Below are 16,156 nucleotides of genomic sequence, written 5' to 3'. Positions count from 1 at the left end.
AGGCAGAGGCAGCTGAAAATCATGTTCAGCAGCATGAGTATCCTCACCCTGAGCAGAGTTAAAACAGAGATGCACATTGTCACGATGTGCAGCAGCCAAGGCATATCTGTCAGCCTAGAAACAGTCAGCATTTTTGGGGTATGCATCTCTACACTTATGTTGGTGAATATGGATACGGTAAACATTTGATGGGCTTTCTGTGGGACATCGGGATTAATGTGGCTGTAATGCTCTTTACTGAGTGTATCCCTCTTGGGTTGTGCTTCAGTACTCTGTGCTCTGTTGGTGTGATGATTTTCCTGTGTTAATATATTGTCAGTCACTTTCCCAGTGGACCTGTGTCTGATTTGCTTCAGCTATCTCCTGTACCAGTAGATCATTATCTACTATGCTCTCCAGGTTGTCACTTGATTATTTGCTGGCTTCTGTATTTATCGGCCATCTCTGGAGTATTAGTTCCCTTACCATAAGTCATGAACCTTTACTTAACTCCACCTACCAAAGCTTTCAGTATTCTGGGTCCTGATCTCTTGTTCCAAATACACTGTCCTCCAGAACCAGTCTCCTGGCCATTATGTGGCCAAAGGTGTTGGTAATTTGGTTACAGTGGGGAGTTAAGAGATTTCTCTTACTCTTTGCACTTGAATAGTATCTTTCAAACGCTGACATCAACACACTTTACAAAATATGTCCAGGTCACACAACCATTTAAAAGCACAGGAATAGAACCTATGTTTCTTGACTCTCAGCCAGGTGCCCTAGTCACTAGATGACACTACCTTGTTTGTGATGCTGTTCAGACAGACCCTTTTACAACACTACTATTAGCCCCTTGCCCCCTTTTTTGAGGTACAGTGCTGCTTATACTCCTGCTTTTGTTGTCTGTCACTTATGCTGGAATAAGCTTTTCAGGAACACAATGGCACGTAATGTGCACTAGTATTTTGGTGCTTCGTTTGGAGGCAGTTTTCTTTCAGATACTGCTTGCCTGCTTTTTAATTCATTTTGGGATGATCAGGCTATATATATAAAATTGGTTTTATTTCTATCCCTCCCCAAATGCTGTAGGGCCAGACACCCTTGCTCATACCGAGTAGCACCTTACTTTGCAAATAGTTCCATGGAAATCAGTGGACTAAAAGTACTGCCCAATGTAAGTAAGGATGGCACAATCTGGCCCTAAGTGTTTACAATATGCACATTTTATTTTTATTTTAGTTATGAATATAAAGCTTTCTTCATATATTTTTGTCTCATTTCTTCTGCTCACCTTAATGAAGTGTGATGTGATATCATTCTGTCTTAATATTGCTGAGAGGTCTCTGTTACTCTTAAGCTTGAGTGCAAATTTGATGAAGTTGGGGTATATGCTGCTTTTTGAAGTTTGGTTCAGGTAGAAGTGAAAGCCTCATGGAGTGTTGGCATGAGACAATGCGGTGAAAAAGTAAAGGTGGCGGGCGGGGTCCTTTTTTAAAAGAACTCTTATTAACCCAATTTTCATCAGATCACCATGAAAAATGTGTCAAAGTTTATGTTGTGTGTTTTACTTTTATCTCTTGAGATTCCTACTAAATAAAGGTTTAAAGTTCCTGTTAAACTGAAAACTTCTGACTCAATCTTAATGATAGAGTTGAAACCAACGACTCTGTAATAGGTAAAGCTTATTTCATATTACCCTTTACTTTCCTTTGGTAATACAGAATGAAAATATTTGAACCATCTCTTGTTGTATATTTTTACAACACATGGTCAAAATAAAATGGTTTCCTAAGTTGTAATGGTAACAGACACATTTCTGTAACATATGAATTAGGCAGTTGTAACTGGAAGACACCGTCTCAGTTTGCTGAATTGTGTCATTACCTCTGATTTACTAGTTGCAGCTGATTCTCCTCAGTGTTTAAATTTACTGTATGTCTGACACGATTTTCATCAGAACCTTGCTTTCTACTTCCTCATGCTGATAACTGTTTAGGTGTTGTGAGGAGGAAAGATTTTATGTATTAGTTTTTCTGTGATTAAGGCAGGTGACACCTTCATTGTCCTGTCCTCTTCTTTAGCACTCCTTTTGGTTAGTACAATTCTTTTAGTTGACGGTTGGCTTATCTAGCTGGAACTATGCATTTGCTCTCCTGTTTAATATGTTAAACTGAATTCCAAGACTCAGGGTATTTTTACATTCAAGCTGGGGGGTAGATGAATGTGTGCTGCCTTTGATTGTGCTGGTGCACTAAAAGTAGAAGCGTAGCCGTGGTGGTGCAGCCAGTGGGACGGGCTAGCTGGCCCCAGTACAGTCCTTACTGTGGTGGCTAGCCCATCCCACCAGCCATGCTGCTTGGTTACACTTCTACTTTTAGTGTGCTAGCTTGATCAAAATGAGCATGTGTAGATCTACCCAAGCTGTAAATTAAATGCAGATGTATCCTTAGGTTGTTCTCTCTACAAGACTCAATATTTCTACTTTCACAATAATAAAGCAATAATTACACAAAAAAACGCAGACAGACTGTGATTTTGGGATAATCACAAATAATAGTTTGTGGTTCTGTGCTTTTGGGATTTTTTTTTTTTTTGGTAGGGCTAATTCCTGATTCCATTGGAGTTAGTTTCAAAACTCTCATTGACCTTAATGTGGTCAAACTGTAGACCATAGAGAATGATTCGTCAACCTCCCTGTATACTGATTAACCAAATGATTTGCAGAGAAGGGGGAATTTACTTTTTAAATATTATGTCCAAAACCAACTGTGCTAATAATGAATATAATACTTAGCACTTAAATGGAATGATCCCGTCCATAGATCTCAAAGCCCTTTACCAAAGACAGTAAGCATAATTATTTCTGTTTTACTGACAGTGCAACTGAAATACAGGTAGGATAAAGTGACTTTCACAAGACCACAAAAGACAAGAATGGAATCTCTTTACTTCCAGACCTGTCCTCTAGACATTGTGTATGATATGTTATGGCTGTATTGTACAAAGGGTACAGAATGTATCTGATTATCTAAAAGTATGAAATTACCAAGCAAATTAATAAGAAATATTAGTTGCAAACGTCCAGAAATTGACACCAATCATCCTTAAATCTTCATGTTTATAAATCTCATCGGTCTGTGCCACAGTTCTACAATATTCAGCATTATGGATGTTTCCCCTCTTTCCATTGTTAAACTTTTGGCAGTTTTTTGTTTTGTGCCTTGCTAACTTTGTGGTAGATCATTGATATCTCTTAGTGCAGTGTAAACCCTATTTACTGAACTGAGATTAACTAAAACACTTGGCCAACTTAAACTCCCCAGGGTTGCACTGTCTGTAGAGTGAAGATTTGCAGGAGCAGAGCTTCAGTCCAGGGCTGGCAGCTCCTCTGTAGCTTGGTTCTTGTGAAGTTTAGGAATTTCTCTGGAGCTTTAGCTTCTAAATTCTGAAGGGCTTGATTTAGGTGCCAACAAAGTGCCTAAGCGCCACGTAGCTCAGCATTTAAGCTCTGCAGGTCTGGAGCTACCTGGCAGCCCCCTCCTTTAGTGAGGCCAGGTGTACACCAGAAAGAGTTTGCTGGCATAGCTGTATTGGCAAACCTCCCTAATAGAGAAGGAGAGTCTCTTTTCCAGTATAGCTTATACCAGTTCCCCAAATGAAGTAAGTTATACTGGTAACAGGACCTTTTTTGCCAGTTTAACTGCCTTTATATCATTTTGCTGGTGTAAACATGTCATGAAGAATCACACCCCTCACCTATACTGAGACATTCCCTAGGATACAATCTGGACTGTTGAACAGCTGTGTCCCCTCAGTTCTCCAACCTAGAGTGACTTTTACACTGCTTCACTGTGAGAGCAACAACTACTGATCTGCTCGCATAGAGCCTCCAGCATATAAGTCACTCCCAGCTATACTGTATGAGTGTTATAGCCAGCCACCAATGAATTACGCTGCAGGAGACACCAAGAAACTGCCAGTCCCAGACTTCCCCCCAGAAATGTTTGTCTTGTGCCTTGGTAACTTTGTGGTAGATCATTGATGTGCTGCCTAGCATGCTCCTGGACAACACAAACTCATTTCAAGTCTGTCATTTTATTAATAGAAAATGATATGCACAAACCTTGCTGTCTCAAGTGGTTTTCCAAACACTTCAATCCAAACACCTACTGGCTTTGATAAAACAATAAAACAAGTTTATTATCTACAGCAAGATAGATTTTAAGTGATTACAAGTAAAGATGCATAAAATTCAGACATGGTCACAAAAAAAAAAGTTTAAACGCAACTAACACCTAACTTAACAAGCTGAGTGAATTCAAAGCAAAGAGTCTTTCTCACTACATGCAGTAGCAGTCTTACTGGCTGGAATCCTTCCAGCCAGGACCTCTCTCCCCCAGTTCAATGTAATTTCCTTGTCCTTAAGGTGGTGTTGATGCTGTGAGTAGAGATGGAGAGAGAGATATTTTGGGGCCTCCATTCTCCTTTCTTAGAGCTCTTTTTTTCCTTTGAAAATCATCTCCACCTGAGGTTCAGGAGACATCCAGTCTGTGGAGATGGGAACTTCCAGCTGTTCATTGCCAAGACGTAAATTTCTCGGTCACACCCTTTTCCTGCCAAAGAATGGCTGCTTAACCAGGTTGATCGTCCATTTGATTTTATGGACACCTGGTTGAGGCATCAGTTTGCATTTTGTCTCTGAGGAACTGGTTTGTGCCTGCTTTTCTAAACATGAGCATGTCGTAGCAATGTCTTACAGTAGTATTTAACAATGTTGCCACGCATTTTATCAGGACAATAATGATCAGCAAATTGAGTTTTCAGTTGATACTTCACAAGGCATACATTGTACAAAATTCATTATAGTTTTGTAAAAAGGATGAGCATAAGGATGCAGACTGTCACAGATACTATTATAGCTGGAAATGTTTTTAGTGTAGACCTGGTCTGAGTTGAATTCGATCATCCATACACACAATTTCACACAGCTTTTTGTGTCCCAAAGTGTAAAATTAGGTTTCCAGAGAGAGAATGACTTAGTTTTCTTACATAGTTTTGATCTCAGGAGAAGTATGCTAAGGTTTGGTTTTTTTCAGCCGTGTTTGGAAATAATAATAGATTTAATTTCTAGCACCCTAAGAATGAGGAGGGTCACTTAATTGAGGGCCCAGTTCTAATGAGGGCCCTGTTGTCTTTGTCACTAAATCTTTCACAAGGTTGCTTTTTAAAATTAGGGAGCAATAAAGCACTGGAGAGGATTCTGCAAATTATTCTAAAACCTGCAAAGTCTGAAACACAAAAAATTTCCCCAAACTCCAGCGAAAATAAGCGTCTGACTTAAACTGAGGAATTTATCAATTTTATTGCACATTTCTCCACAGGACCATTCGCTTGCTAAGGGCTCATTTCAGAATTTCATTAAATATGTCAGTGCTGTTACTGTACCAGTCACTGGTATACATATCATTCACATTAAATGTCAGAAGAAAACTGATGCTATGGGTGTTAACACCAATAACCTAGTAGCTATTTTTCTATATTAATAAAAAGATTGGGAGCAGATTTGTGGGACAAAGTGATAAAGGATGAGAAAATCAATCAAATGTATTTTAAGAAAGAAGGGAAATAAAAGGGAAAAAAAAGTCCACATGAGAAAATAAAAGGGAAATGGCACATGAATTACACCGCCACTGACTCTATCTTTAGCTAGAGCTTAAAGCAAAGCCCCTTCTAGTCCATGGTGATCTTTGCACTGACTTCAGTGGACTCTGGATCAGGCCCCTAGTGCTCAAAATTTAACGGTATCCTGAAGGCCAAATGTTCAGAAGTATGGCCCTCACGTTCTGTCTCTCACCTCTTCCCCCAATATGCACACAACTAGTAGTTACTTAAGCAATTAAGATACACATCAAAATATTTTGTATTTGCTGATTCTACCTGCAGAATCCAATTTGGGCACACTAACAGGCATTTGCTCATACAGAATGGATAACGGCACGTAAATATTCATTTGCATACATAATGGGTGCCACAATTTGCAGGCATAAATTAGGATTTTTCAGGGGCCAAGTGATTCAGCAGATGTTTTGGGAACAATTTAGAAGCCCATATTTGAAAATTTGGTATTTAATACTAAAATATCTGGTAAAATATATTATAATGAACAATAATTTCCTAGTACTAGATTGATGAGTTACCATGAGCCCTGTATAAGGGATATTATGTAGATGCCTTGCAGGCGACCATGGACTGAATTGTGACCCAATCTTGACTAGATAGCTTGTAGTAGATAAGCCTGTCCTAAAATTACTTTTCCTAGTCTATACAATGTCTCACACAGTCACAGTTCAGTCCCCCAGAGGGTCAGCAAGCTGTGTCAGCCCACAACCCTTTACACACCACAGTTTACTTTGCTAGCCAGTGAATTTAGGGGGATACAGCCAGATCTCTGCTCACTCACTGGTCTCCCACACTCCGTCCACCTGTACCAGATGGGGTATAGCAGCTGGGCAGAGACTGCTCTCTCCTCTGCAAAGGTGCCCAATAATGGTCACAAGTGGACCCATAATACGGAAGGTGAATGAAGTACAAACAGATACAAATAAGTATTATCTACCACCACCCCAAAAACCAGACTTTGTTTCTCCTCATCACTGTTCAATATTTGACTTCTGTGTAAAAATAGACACAAGGCGAAATTTTGGCTTGGAAAGTCAAATAACTGCTGAAGAAGAGGTTACTCACCTTTAGCAATTTTCATAAAGTTGTGCAGCAAAGCAGATTTCATGGCACAGAGTATGATTTAAGATTGTCCATGTGATAAGGACAAACCCGGGGATATGTACTGCTATCCTATATTTTGAGATGCCTATTGCATGAGGTGCTCAGAGCAAAATGGCGTATGGTTATTGATAGGAAGAAAAGGTATTTATGTGAAGATCTGGTATATTAGTTATTTCAGGTAAATAAGAAATTTGAGTTTTTGATTTGCGCTCATTTGTAGAACTGAAAACAAAATATGAAATGGCAAAAATGCACCATTAAAATTAACTGGATAAGGGTTTTTAATTTGGAATCTGTGATTCATATCGTTTTGTGTATGAAGTTTGGAATGTAAATTGTATTTATATTGCTTTGTGAAGACAAAAGTAAAAGGTATCGTAAATGCTTCTTTTTCGGACATCTTCCTTACCTAGTTTTTTAATTAAATTTTAACTCCGAATGCTCTGAATGGTAGGATTCTGAATGCTAAATTAATGTAAGTATAAGGGAAAGAGCACAGTTATAGTATATTGTTTGGGATCTTGTACAGTATAGAAGCTCTTGGGAAAATGTAGATCACATTTTGTACTTATACTATTACATGGTATAAAAATAATATATAACTTTGTCTGCTGGGTTATTCTCACCTCTGTTTATGCACATACTGGGCCAATGGAGCTATTGGGATTTACGCCAGGTTGAGACTGTGGTATACTACATCGGTGATTATTGTTAATGAGATCTATTTACACGTATTGTGAGGCAAGGACCCTGGCTTTTGAAATCTGTTTTGTTTTTATTGCTAAGGGAAAATGAGGGAGCCTGGATTGCTCAGGGCATTGGCAGTGGAATAGGAAGGGCTTTTAGCTCTAGGTCACCAGTTAAAGCCCAGTTCAAGACAGTGGTGACCAAAATCCATTACCATCTGCTGGCTGTGAAGTGACCTGTGTGAAATGAGTTGGTAGTCTCAGTCCAGTTCCTCCAGGATGTGTCCACACCACTGACATCACCATTAAACTTGGCATTAAGTGTCTTGGATTGAATAAGTGCGGCCTTTCACTGCTCTTTCACGGTTAGATTTGGTTCATCTGGGTCCAGATTGGGTCATACTGGTAACTCAGCATGGGCAAGATTGCACTGCCTCCATCCACATTACCCTGTTGTGTGACTAAATAGAGGGAGTCAGTTTTCAGAACATCTAGAACCTTTCACAAGCACATATAAATTCACAAGACTAAGAGGAAGAAGTATGTATGTATGTATGTATGTATACATATATTTATGTTTAGAGTAAGGGATAAATCCTTGGAATAATCTCTCACTTTGCATGTATTTTCCAAATATATTTCTAAGGCCCTCTTGATTCTACAGATATTTCTGGAAAAAGAATCTCTGTATAATGTGCTGCTTTGGGCAAGTAACATCCATTTGGATATAATCCACTCACACTCTTCTTACTACGCATCCCCAGCTGAATGCAGCATCATATACAGGGCATTTTTCAAGTGGTAAAATATCCACCTCAGTGAGAGGACCTAGTTTTGTAGCTTTTCACCAAAATTAGGCCAGAAAAGTTGAGAGATGGGGGATGTGAAAGGGAAATGGGTGGCCCTAATATTGCTGACTTCTTTGGTCTTTGTCAGGTTTTGTTTGCCTTATCCAATTTACGCTTTTCATTCATGTTATTTGCTGTCAACAGTGTTATATATTTATGATAAAGAAAGAAAACTCAGTTGGAGCAGATAATGTTTTGATGTATGCAAAATACTGTATTGCTGTCACCTACAAGCCCTTTACCCTAATTCACATAAAGTTTCCTGTGTTTTGAAAAAATGCTAAAGATCTGTTTAAAATCTAAATATGTGAGTCCACAGGAAAAGACTCCAAACTCTGATATGCCCAAGAGGGCATTGTGGAACATATGGCTGTCATTAATTAATAATAGATGTTCGATCTTTCATAGTGAATTTCTCTGATGAGATGTATTAATGACCTATAAGGTTTAGTTCTGTTGTCTGGGCCATAGCTGCCCACTACCTAATATCTCACTTATTTATTGTTTTAATGCACATTTGCACAATGAGTGATTTTTACATGACTGGCTGTAGACTATACTTATTGAGTAAGTGGAATTGTGGGGAACCATGTGGTGTATATTTAGCTATTCAATTGAGCCAGGCTCAGTCAGAATTCCTCCAGAGGGTTGCACTCGTGTGTGGCAGTTGCGTCATCTTTGGCTCTATGCCTGTCCAACTATTCCATGGTGATTGGGGATTACCTGTCTCTTTGCCTTTTCAGGCATCTAGGGTGGTTGGGGTGCTAATAAGAAACAGGGCCTGTACTCGCCCTCCACATTATGGTCTTCCATGGAGCTCAGGGAAAGGGTTGACACTTCATTTGTCCCTCAGTCCCCCGTTTGTATTCTTACAGAGGTACCAGACAGACACAACCTGTCTTAAATCTGTTCTTAATACTTAAGCTGTTTCGAGCTACTGTGTAAGATGTAGTACTACTTTCTTTGAGACTAAATGTCATACTCAACTTGCTATCTACTTCAAGGTAAGTATTGGTGAATTAATTTTGCTTCTTACATGATTATTATTTATATGAGGGAATGTAGTGTTGAAAAATAAGACTCTCCTCTTGGATGTTAGAAGATACCCCAAAGTGTACTAATAATCAAGATAAATGGTTAATTTCATTAGGTTTTCTATGTGCACGGTAGAAATATCTACAGCAGAGATCTGTAATTATTCTGCATAGCATTATATATCTCTGTCAAGGTTCCTTCCCCACTCTGAACGCTAGGGTACAGATGTGGGGACCTGCATGAAAAACCTCCTAAGCTTATCTTTACCAGCGTAGGTCAAAACTTCCCCAAGGTACAAAATATTCCACCCTTTGTCCTTGGATTGGCCGCTACCACCACCAAACAAATACTGGTTACTGGGGAAGAGCTGTTTGGAAACATCTTTCCCCCCAAAATACTTCCCAAAACCTTGCACCCCACTTCCTGGGCAAGGCTTGGTAAAAATTTGCCTAGGTGACTACAGACCCAGACCCTTGGATCTTAAGAACAATGAACAATCCTCCCAACACTTGCACCCCCCCTTACCTGGGAAATGTTGGATAAAAAGCCTCACCAATTTGCATAGGTGACTACAGACCCAAGCCCTTGGATCTGGGAACAATGAAAAAGCATTCAGTTTTCTTACAAGAAGACTTTTAATAGAAATAGAAGTAAATAGAAGTAAAGAAATCACCTCTGTAAAATCAGGATGGTAGATACCTTACAGGGTAATTAGATTCAAAACATAGAGAACCCCTCTAGGCAAAACCTTAAGTTACAAAAAAGATACACAGACAGAAATAGTTATTCTATTCAGCACAGTTCTTTTCTCAGCCAATTAAAGAAATCATAATCTAACGCATACCTAGATAGATTACTTACTAAAAGTTCTAAAGACTCCATTCTTGTTCTGTCCCTGGCAAAAGCAGCATACAGACAGACACAAAGACCCTTTGTTTCTCTCCCTCCTCCCAGCTTTTGAAAGTATCTTGTCTCCCCATTGGTCATTTTGGTCAGGTGCCAGCGAGGTTACCTTTAGCTTCTTAACCCTTTACAGGTGAGAGGAGCTTTCCCCTGGCCAGGAGGGATTTCAAAGGGGTTTACCCTTCTCTTTATATTTATGACAATCTCTAATGGTACATAAACAACTTCAGTTTTCCCAAACCTATAGTGTTGTCTTTGTAGATGTCTGTTCAGGTTCATGTTGTCTCTGTTGCCTGAGGCAGGTCGTTAACCGGGGCTGACTTTCCAGTGACAGCATTTTCAAATGGAAGTTTTTGGTGGGGATTTTACTCACTTTATGGGTTACAGTGGGCTTTGACTTTGGGAACAACAAAGGCAGGAGAGTGAACATTCTTCCTCAGAAATATTTTTGTAAAGTAAGTCTAATTTCTTGGAAGTAATTTTTCAAGGATAGCTGAAAGCAGGAGTGCATCCCTAGCCAATGGCCAAAGGGAAAATATGCCACTTTTGTCTTTGCTTCTTCACAAACTATCCTGCTGCAAATATGAACTGAGAAAATACCGGGTTTGTAAAATAATCCTCTTGTGGATTTTGGGAAAGGTCATGAAAGGTTTTGAAATTTGAAAAGGAGACTTTTACTGACAACAAACAGCTTAGTAATAAATTATTAGTTTGTTGATTTTGGTTGTGGCTGGCTGTAGAGGCAAGAGGGAAACGTGAGGTGTTCTTTCTGCTCAGTGATACAACAAGGAAGAAGTAAAAAAGCAGAGGGTAAGCCAGCAGCAACCACTTGATTCTCAGATTTATACCAATAAAATAATAATAAGAATAATCATCTACAGTATCTGACATGTGAGCATTTCAAAACAGCTTACTATTGTTAGTTAATCCTCAGAACGTTTCTGTGAGATAAGTAGTAGTATCCCCATTTTACTGAAGGAAAAAATGAGGCAAGCGTCTAGCACGGGTGAGAATGTAATCCACATCTCCTGACTCAGGGCTACTAGGCCACACTTCTTCCCCTTTATAGATTAGTATATATTATTTAAATACAAGATATATAAGACCCGAAAATACAACCTCCAAGGATTTCATAAAGGAGTTAAAATGTCTATAAGGACAAAGTATTATAATGATTATTATTGCTCTTGAATGGTTAGTGTTTCTTGAAATGTATATTAATACTTCAGGGAAATGACTTCAACTTAGGAAATCAGTAAATCACATCTTTCATTGTCTCTGTTCCCAGTTAGCCAGCCATGCTCCCATTGGGTATGTCTATACCGCTGTTAGACTGCCCTGGCTGGCCTGTGCCAGTAGACTTGGGCTTGAGCTCACAGGGCTTAGACTGCAGGGCTGTTTAATAGCAGTGTAGATTTCTGGGCTCAGGCTGAAGTGTGGACTCTAGGACCCTATGAGGTGGGAGCATCCTAGAGCTCGGGCTGTGGCCTGAGCCCAGAAGTCTAAACTGCAGTTAAACAGCCCCTAGCCCAAACCCCATGAGCCTGAGTCAGCTGACCCAAGCCAACCATAGGATTTTTAATTGCAGTATAGACACACCCTTTGTCTGCTGCTAGCTCTTTCACCGACTTCAACTTTTGTCAATATTTTGTAGTAAATCAGGGATGGATGAAACCAGACAGTTAAAATAGTGACCACCCCACATATACGATCCCTGTACCTACCCTGAAAATCCACACTTTTTGAGATTATATTTTTTTATTTTTACATGCCCCTGTCTGCACTTCTGGGTTCCAGCTAAAAGTGTAATTGCCAAAATAAGACATGCTATCAACAAGTAGTGACTCTGAATTCTCTTACCTCAGATCTTTTGTTTTCTTTTTAATTTCTTTCTCAGGGTCTTCACATTCAATCTTGGGTTGCCATCTTATCTTGTAATTCTCCCCTTCTGACTCTGAATTCCACTGAGCTCACTGAACCAATGATTCAGCATGGTGTTAATTGTCCCCATGCTGCTGGAGGAGGTGTCTTTTGAATGAATTGCAAAACTAAGCCATTTGTTACAAAACACTTGCAATAATTAAAAATATCATGGCAATTTCTTGCAAGAGTAGCAGTGCTAATCCTGGTCAGTCTGATTTGTCTTCTGTTCTGCTTCTTTGAAATTCCCTCTGTAGATTTATTTCACTTTCTACAAACACTGATGTAGTTTTTTGGACTACAACTAAGCACTAGAGAGTTTTGCTAAAACACATTATGAATCATGCCAAGGTGAGGCCTTAGGGGAATTTCTCATTGATGTTATTTTTTAAAAAAACACCACCGCTCTTTGGTGAAACCTTAAAAGGAGGAAGGAAACATAACCAAAGTAGGATACTGACAGGGTTTTAAGCATTTTTCCTTTTCTCACAGGTTAATGTGTTTGAAATAAAAGACTTTTATTAACCTGACAGAAGATCAATGCTGACTCATTCTCACTAGGGCTGTAGCTAACTCTTCTATAGCCTTGGCTACACTAGGGACATTTTTTTTAAATTCCCACCATTGCAGCTGTTCCACTGTTATCAATTTTGGAAATTCTTGCATGGACAAGGATCCCTTAGTGGCACTGTGTTAGCAATACTGGTTTCTCTTGTATAGGGCAGTTTCCCATGGCCAGAACCATTGTTAACACCGTGCCAATTAAATTTCTCAGAACGTATCTAATTGACATCAATGTTAAAAAAAGGCTGCAGCTATGAAACCTTGTCTACATTAGAACTCCTATTGTTGTAAACACCTGGAAGAGCGCCAAAGGGGTTAAGTTTTTTACGTTTTGGCAAACCCAAGTTTTTCCCTTAAGATGGGGTATTGTTTTTACTGTAAATGGTGAAAGGGGAATCTATTTAGATTGTCAGTTCTTTAGGGCAGGGTTGATTTTTATTATGCATGTGTGTATGGTGCCTAGCACAATGGAGCGCCTTTGTTTCTGGTGCTACTGAAATATGGATCAATAATTACACCAACTTTCCTCTGTAGGTGAGATTTAGGGAGAAATGTTTTTAAAAAAAGAAAATATATTTTAAGAATAGAATGGGCTAATCACCTCCAGGGGTGGTTAGAGGGTTACTCCTATAAAAGCTTCTCCTTAGTCTGCCACAATGGGCTGAGCTGTGTGGTGCTTTTCTTAATTGAGATAAGAGTTGCAAGAACTAGGCTGCTGCATAGTTTCCTTTGAGTTCAAGAAGAAGAGTTCATAGTGCCCAGGAAGGAGCCTAACATTCAGAATATCTAAGGGTCTGAAGAGTAGAGAGTAGCTAAAGTGAATTCTGCAGCAGGGCAAGGGACCAGCATAAACTAAAGAGCGTAAACATAAGTCTGAATTTATCAGCTGATGCAGATACATTTTTTTATGTATGAATTTTCTGTTTTAAAAAAGTGAGAAGGAAAGAACAAAATATCCCTATGATACTCCTTTGAAAAATTATGTAAATCCCATATCACTTAGCTATCGAATGTGTTTAGAAACATTATATACCCAACAGATAATGTTCAAAGACATATTTATGCTCTTTTAAGAACATCTGTTCTAGCGGAGCCCTTGCAATCTGTCACTCAGAGCATCTGAGTTATCTGAAGTACGGTGTCAACCTGGAATTTGGGAGAGTCTGTTTATAAGGCATAACCCTGTTTCCCACTAGAGGGTACCTTTCAGCTACGACTGTCCATTAAGAGAAGTTCATAAAGACTAACTTGTCTTTATTGTTGCTAATAAAAAAGTCAAATACTAACAAGAAGCATTTCAATTTCTGCTGTGTAGTTACACCCATTTTCTTGCACACATAGCTATGCTTTCTGGAAGCATCATTCTTTCACTTAAAAAAGAGTTAACAAATTAACTTCAGTTAACATTAAATCATCATCCTCTTAAAACATGCAAGAGGCAGGCAAAACGCCACCATTAATATTTCTGGGATGATGGCTCTTCTTTCTTCACCTCCTTCCAACTCCTGCCACATATGCAGAGGGAGGATCTGGCTGAGCTATACGAGAAGTGGGAGGCTTCAGGCTCAAGGTTGCTGGCTCTTTGCTAGAGCAGAGTACAGCATCACGCATAGTGATGGGAGGGAGGGGAGTAAGTTGCAGGCCCTTCAGCCCTGTTGACAGTTTGGATAATCAAAGTAACACCTAGCCCATATGTCTGGAAGGTGCTTTGGGAACCCTTGGTCTAGAAGGTGCCTTAGAAGTATAGAATATTATTATTTTATATTTTATACCAAGCTTTCGCACAGCATACATTTGTGCATGTGAGTGGTTGTAACGGAAGTGCTGTTAGGCTTTAAAGACTATGCCATCAACGCGCCTCACTGTAACTACTTATCTTGTATTTATATTTACCACGCTTGGTAGTGGGCAGTGATGGTGAGGCTTATCACATCAGAGATGCTGCAGTGATAATCTTCTTCCTATGACTGTTATGTTAGCAGCGCTGTGTAGTTTGCCCAGATAGTTTTCTCCTTTTCAGTCTAAATAAACAGGCTACTCCTGCCATGAATATGTCATTATGTCCTGGAATTGAAGCATTCCATATTAGGCTCTTACATTTGAATCCCTGCTGTGTTCAACCATTGTGGCAATAGTAGTTCTAACTCAGTTTTCAAATGTCAGATCAGCAAACTGAAAAGCACATCTTTTTCTCTCTTGTATTTTTTTTTTCTGGTAGAGCATGATGAATGTGGCAGCGGACAGCACAACTGTGATGAGAATGCAATCTGTACTAACACTGTCAGGGGACATAGCTGCACCTGCAAACCTGGATATGTGGGGAATGGAACCATCTGTCGAGGTAGGTCTGTTACTCTAGGAACTTGATAAAAGCCACAGATTCTATTAATATTTTTTGACAGTCACCTGAGTTCTGGTAACTCATGATGCTGGGCTCTGTCAAAGATTCATTGTCTGAGTTATCACCTGGCAATTGTTGTATGCATAGAGATAATTGATTTGTGCATAACCTCATATCACAGGACAGTATTTTTTTAATTGTTTTAAAAACATTCTTTGTTTATTGCCAATTAAAGTTGTAATTTAAGCCTGTTTCATGCAGCTTTTAAACTGCGTTCTTTGTCTTAAACTGAGTTAGTGTCAGATATGCCATGAGTTAACACCTTTGTGTTTTAAACTAGGTTCATGTAGCCTTTAAACTTGTATAATCTTTTAAACATCATGTAGCAATGCCATGGGCTATTAAAGTTACAGAAGTGATTGATAGGGATGTTTTTGTCCATGATGTGTCTTAATTTACAGCACACCTATAAAGTGAGGATCTGCATTTGGTAGATTTCACTGTAGCTTAGACCATGAGTGTCTGGAATCAGTCCATCTGGTTGTAAAATGGCAGTTTTTGTTGGTCCTTTTTTTAAGAAAGAAAGATTAAGCTGTTTCATAAAGATAGAAGAGGAAATATACGCCATCAACCAGCTGGCTCACTAATGACTGCAACTTGGAAATGTCATTGAATTGTGCCTGCAATGCCTGTTGTTGTTGTGTGTTTTAGGAATTACCTTGTCTCATAAAATACTATTAATTGCTCCATCAGTGTTTCCACAATTCCTGGCTTCCAAAACACTATTGCCATAATGGCTAATTTGTTGGAAACTACTGCTGATGAAAAGTAATAGTCCATCCGGAAAACAATCATATGCACTTAGATTTGGGGAGAAATATTAGCTTTCTTTCAGTTTTATGAATTGGTAGTATTGTCTTGAAGTGATGGATGGTGAGCCACCACTTCCAGCTTAAATTCTTCACCAAGGTTTCCACAATCTATCAGGTGTCAAAGTAGCATCTGACTAACTGTCTGGAGTGCACAACAATGTCAAGATATTTAGAAAAAATAAAATGGTTTCTAAATGAACATAGCAGGGACTGCAAAAATGAGAA

The 16,156-nt window shown here is 39.1% G+C and overlaps 1 protein-coding gene across 6 annotated transcripts in view; it reads left to right on the top strand.

Moving 5' to 3' along the window:
- Nucleotides 1–16,156, top strand: part of NELL1 (neural EGFL like 1) — a 430,169-nt gene that overhangs the window by 229,117 nt on the left and 184,896 nt on the right. For all 6 annotated transcript variants that reach the window (XM_073347842.1, XM_073347838.1, XM_073347837.1 and 3 more), the window contains one exon: nucleotides 14,937–15,059. In XM_073347842.1, the coding sequence (XP_073203943.1) occupies nucleotides 14,937–15,059 (123 nt within the window). The remainder of the gene's footprint in view (nucleotides 1–14,936; nucleotides 15,060–16,156) is intronic.

Source organism: Lepidochelys kempii, chromosome 6, assembly GCF_965140265.1.
Source record: "Lepidochelys kempii isolate rLepKem1 chromosome 6, rLepKem1.hap2, whole genome shotgun sequence".
Classification (NCBI taxonomy): domain Eukaryota; kingdom Metazoa; phylum Chordata; order Testudines; family Cheloniidae; genus Lepidochelys; species Lepidochelys kempii.
The sequence above is the reverse complement of the archived record's forward strand: the minus strand, read 5'-3'. Positions and strand labels throughout refer to the sequence as shown.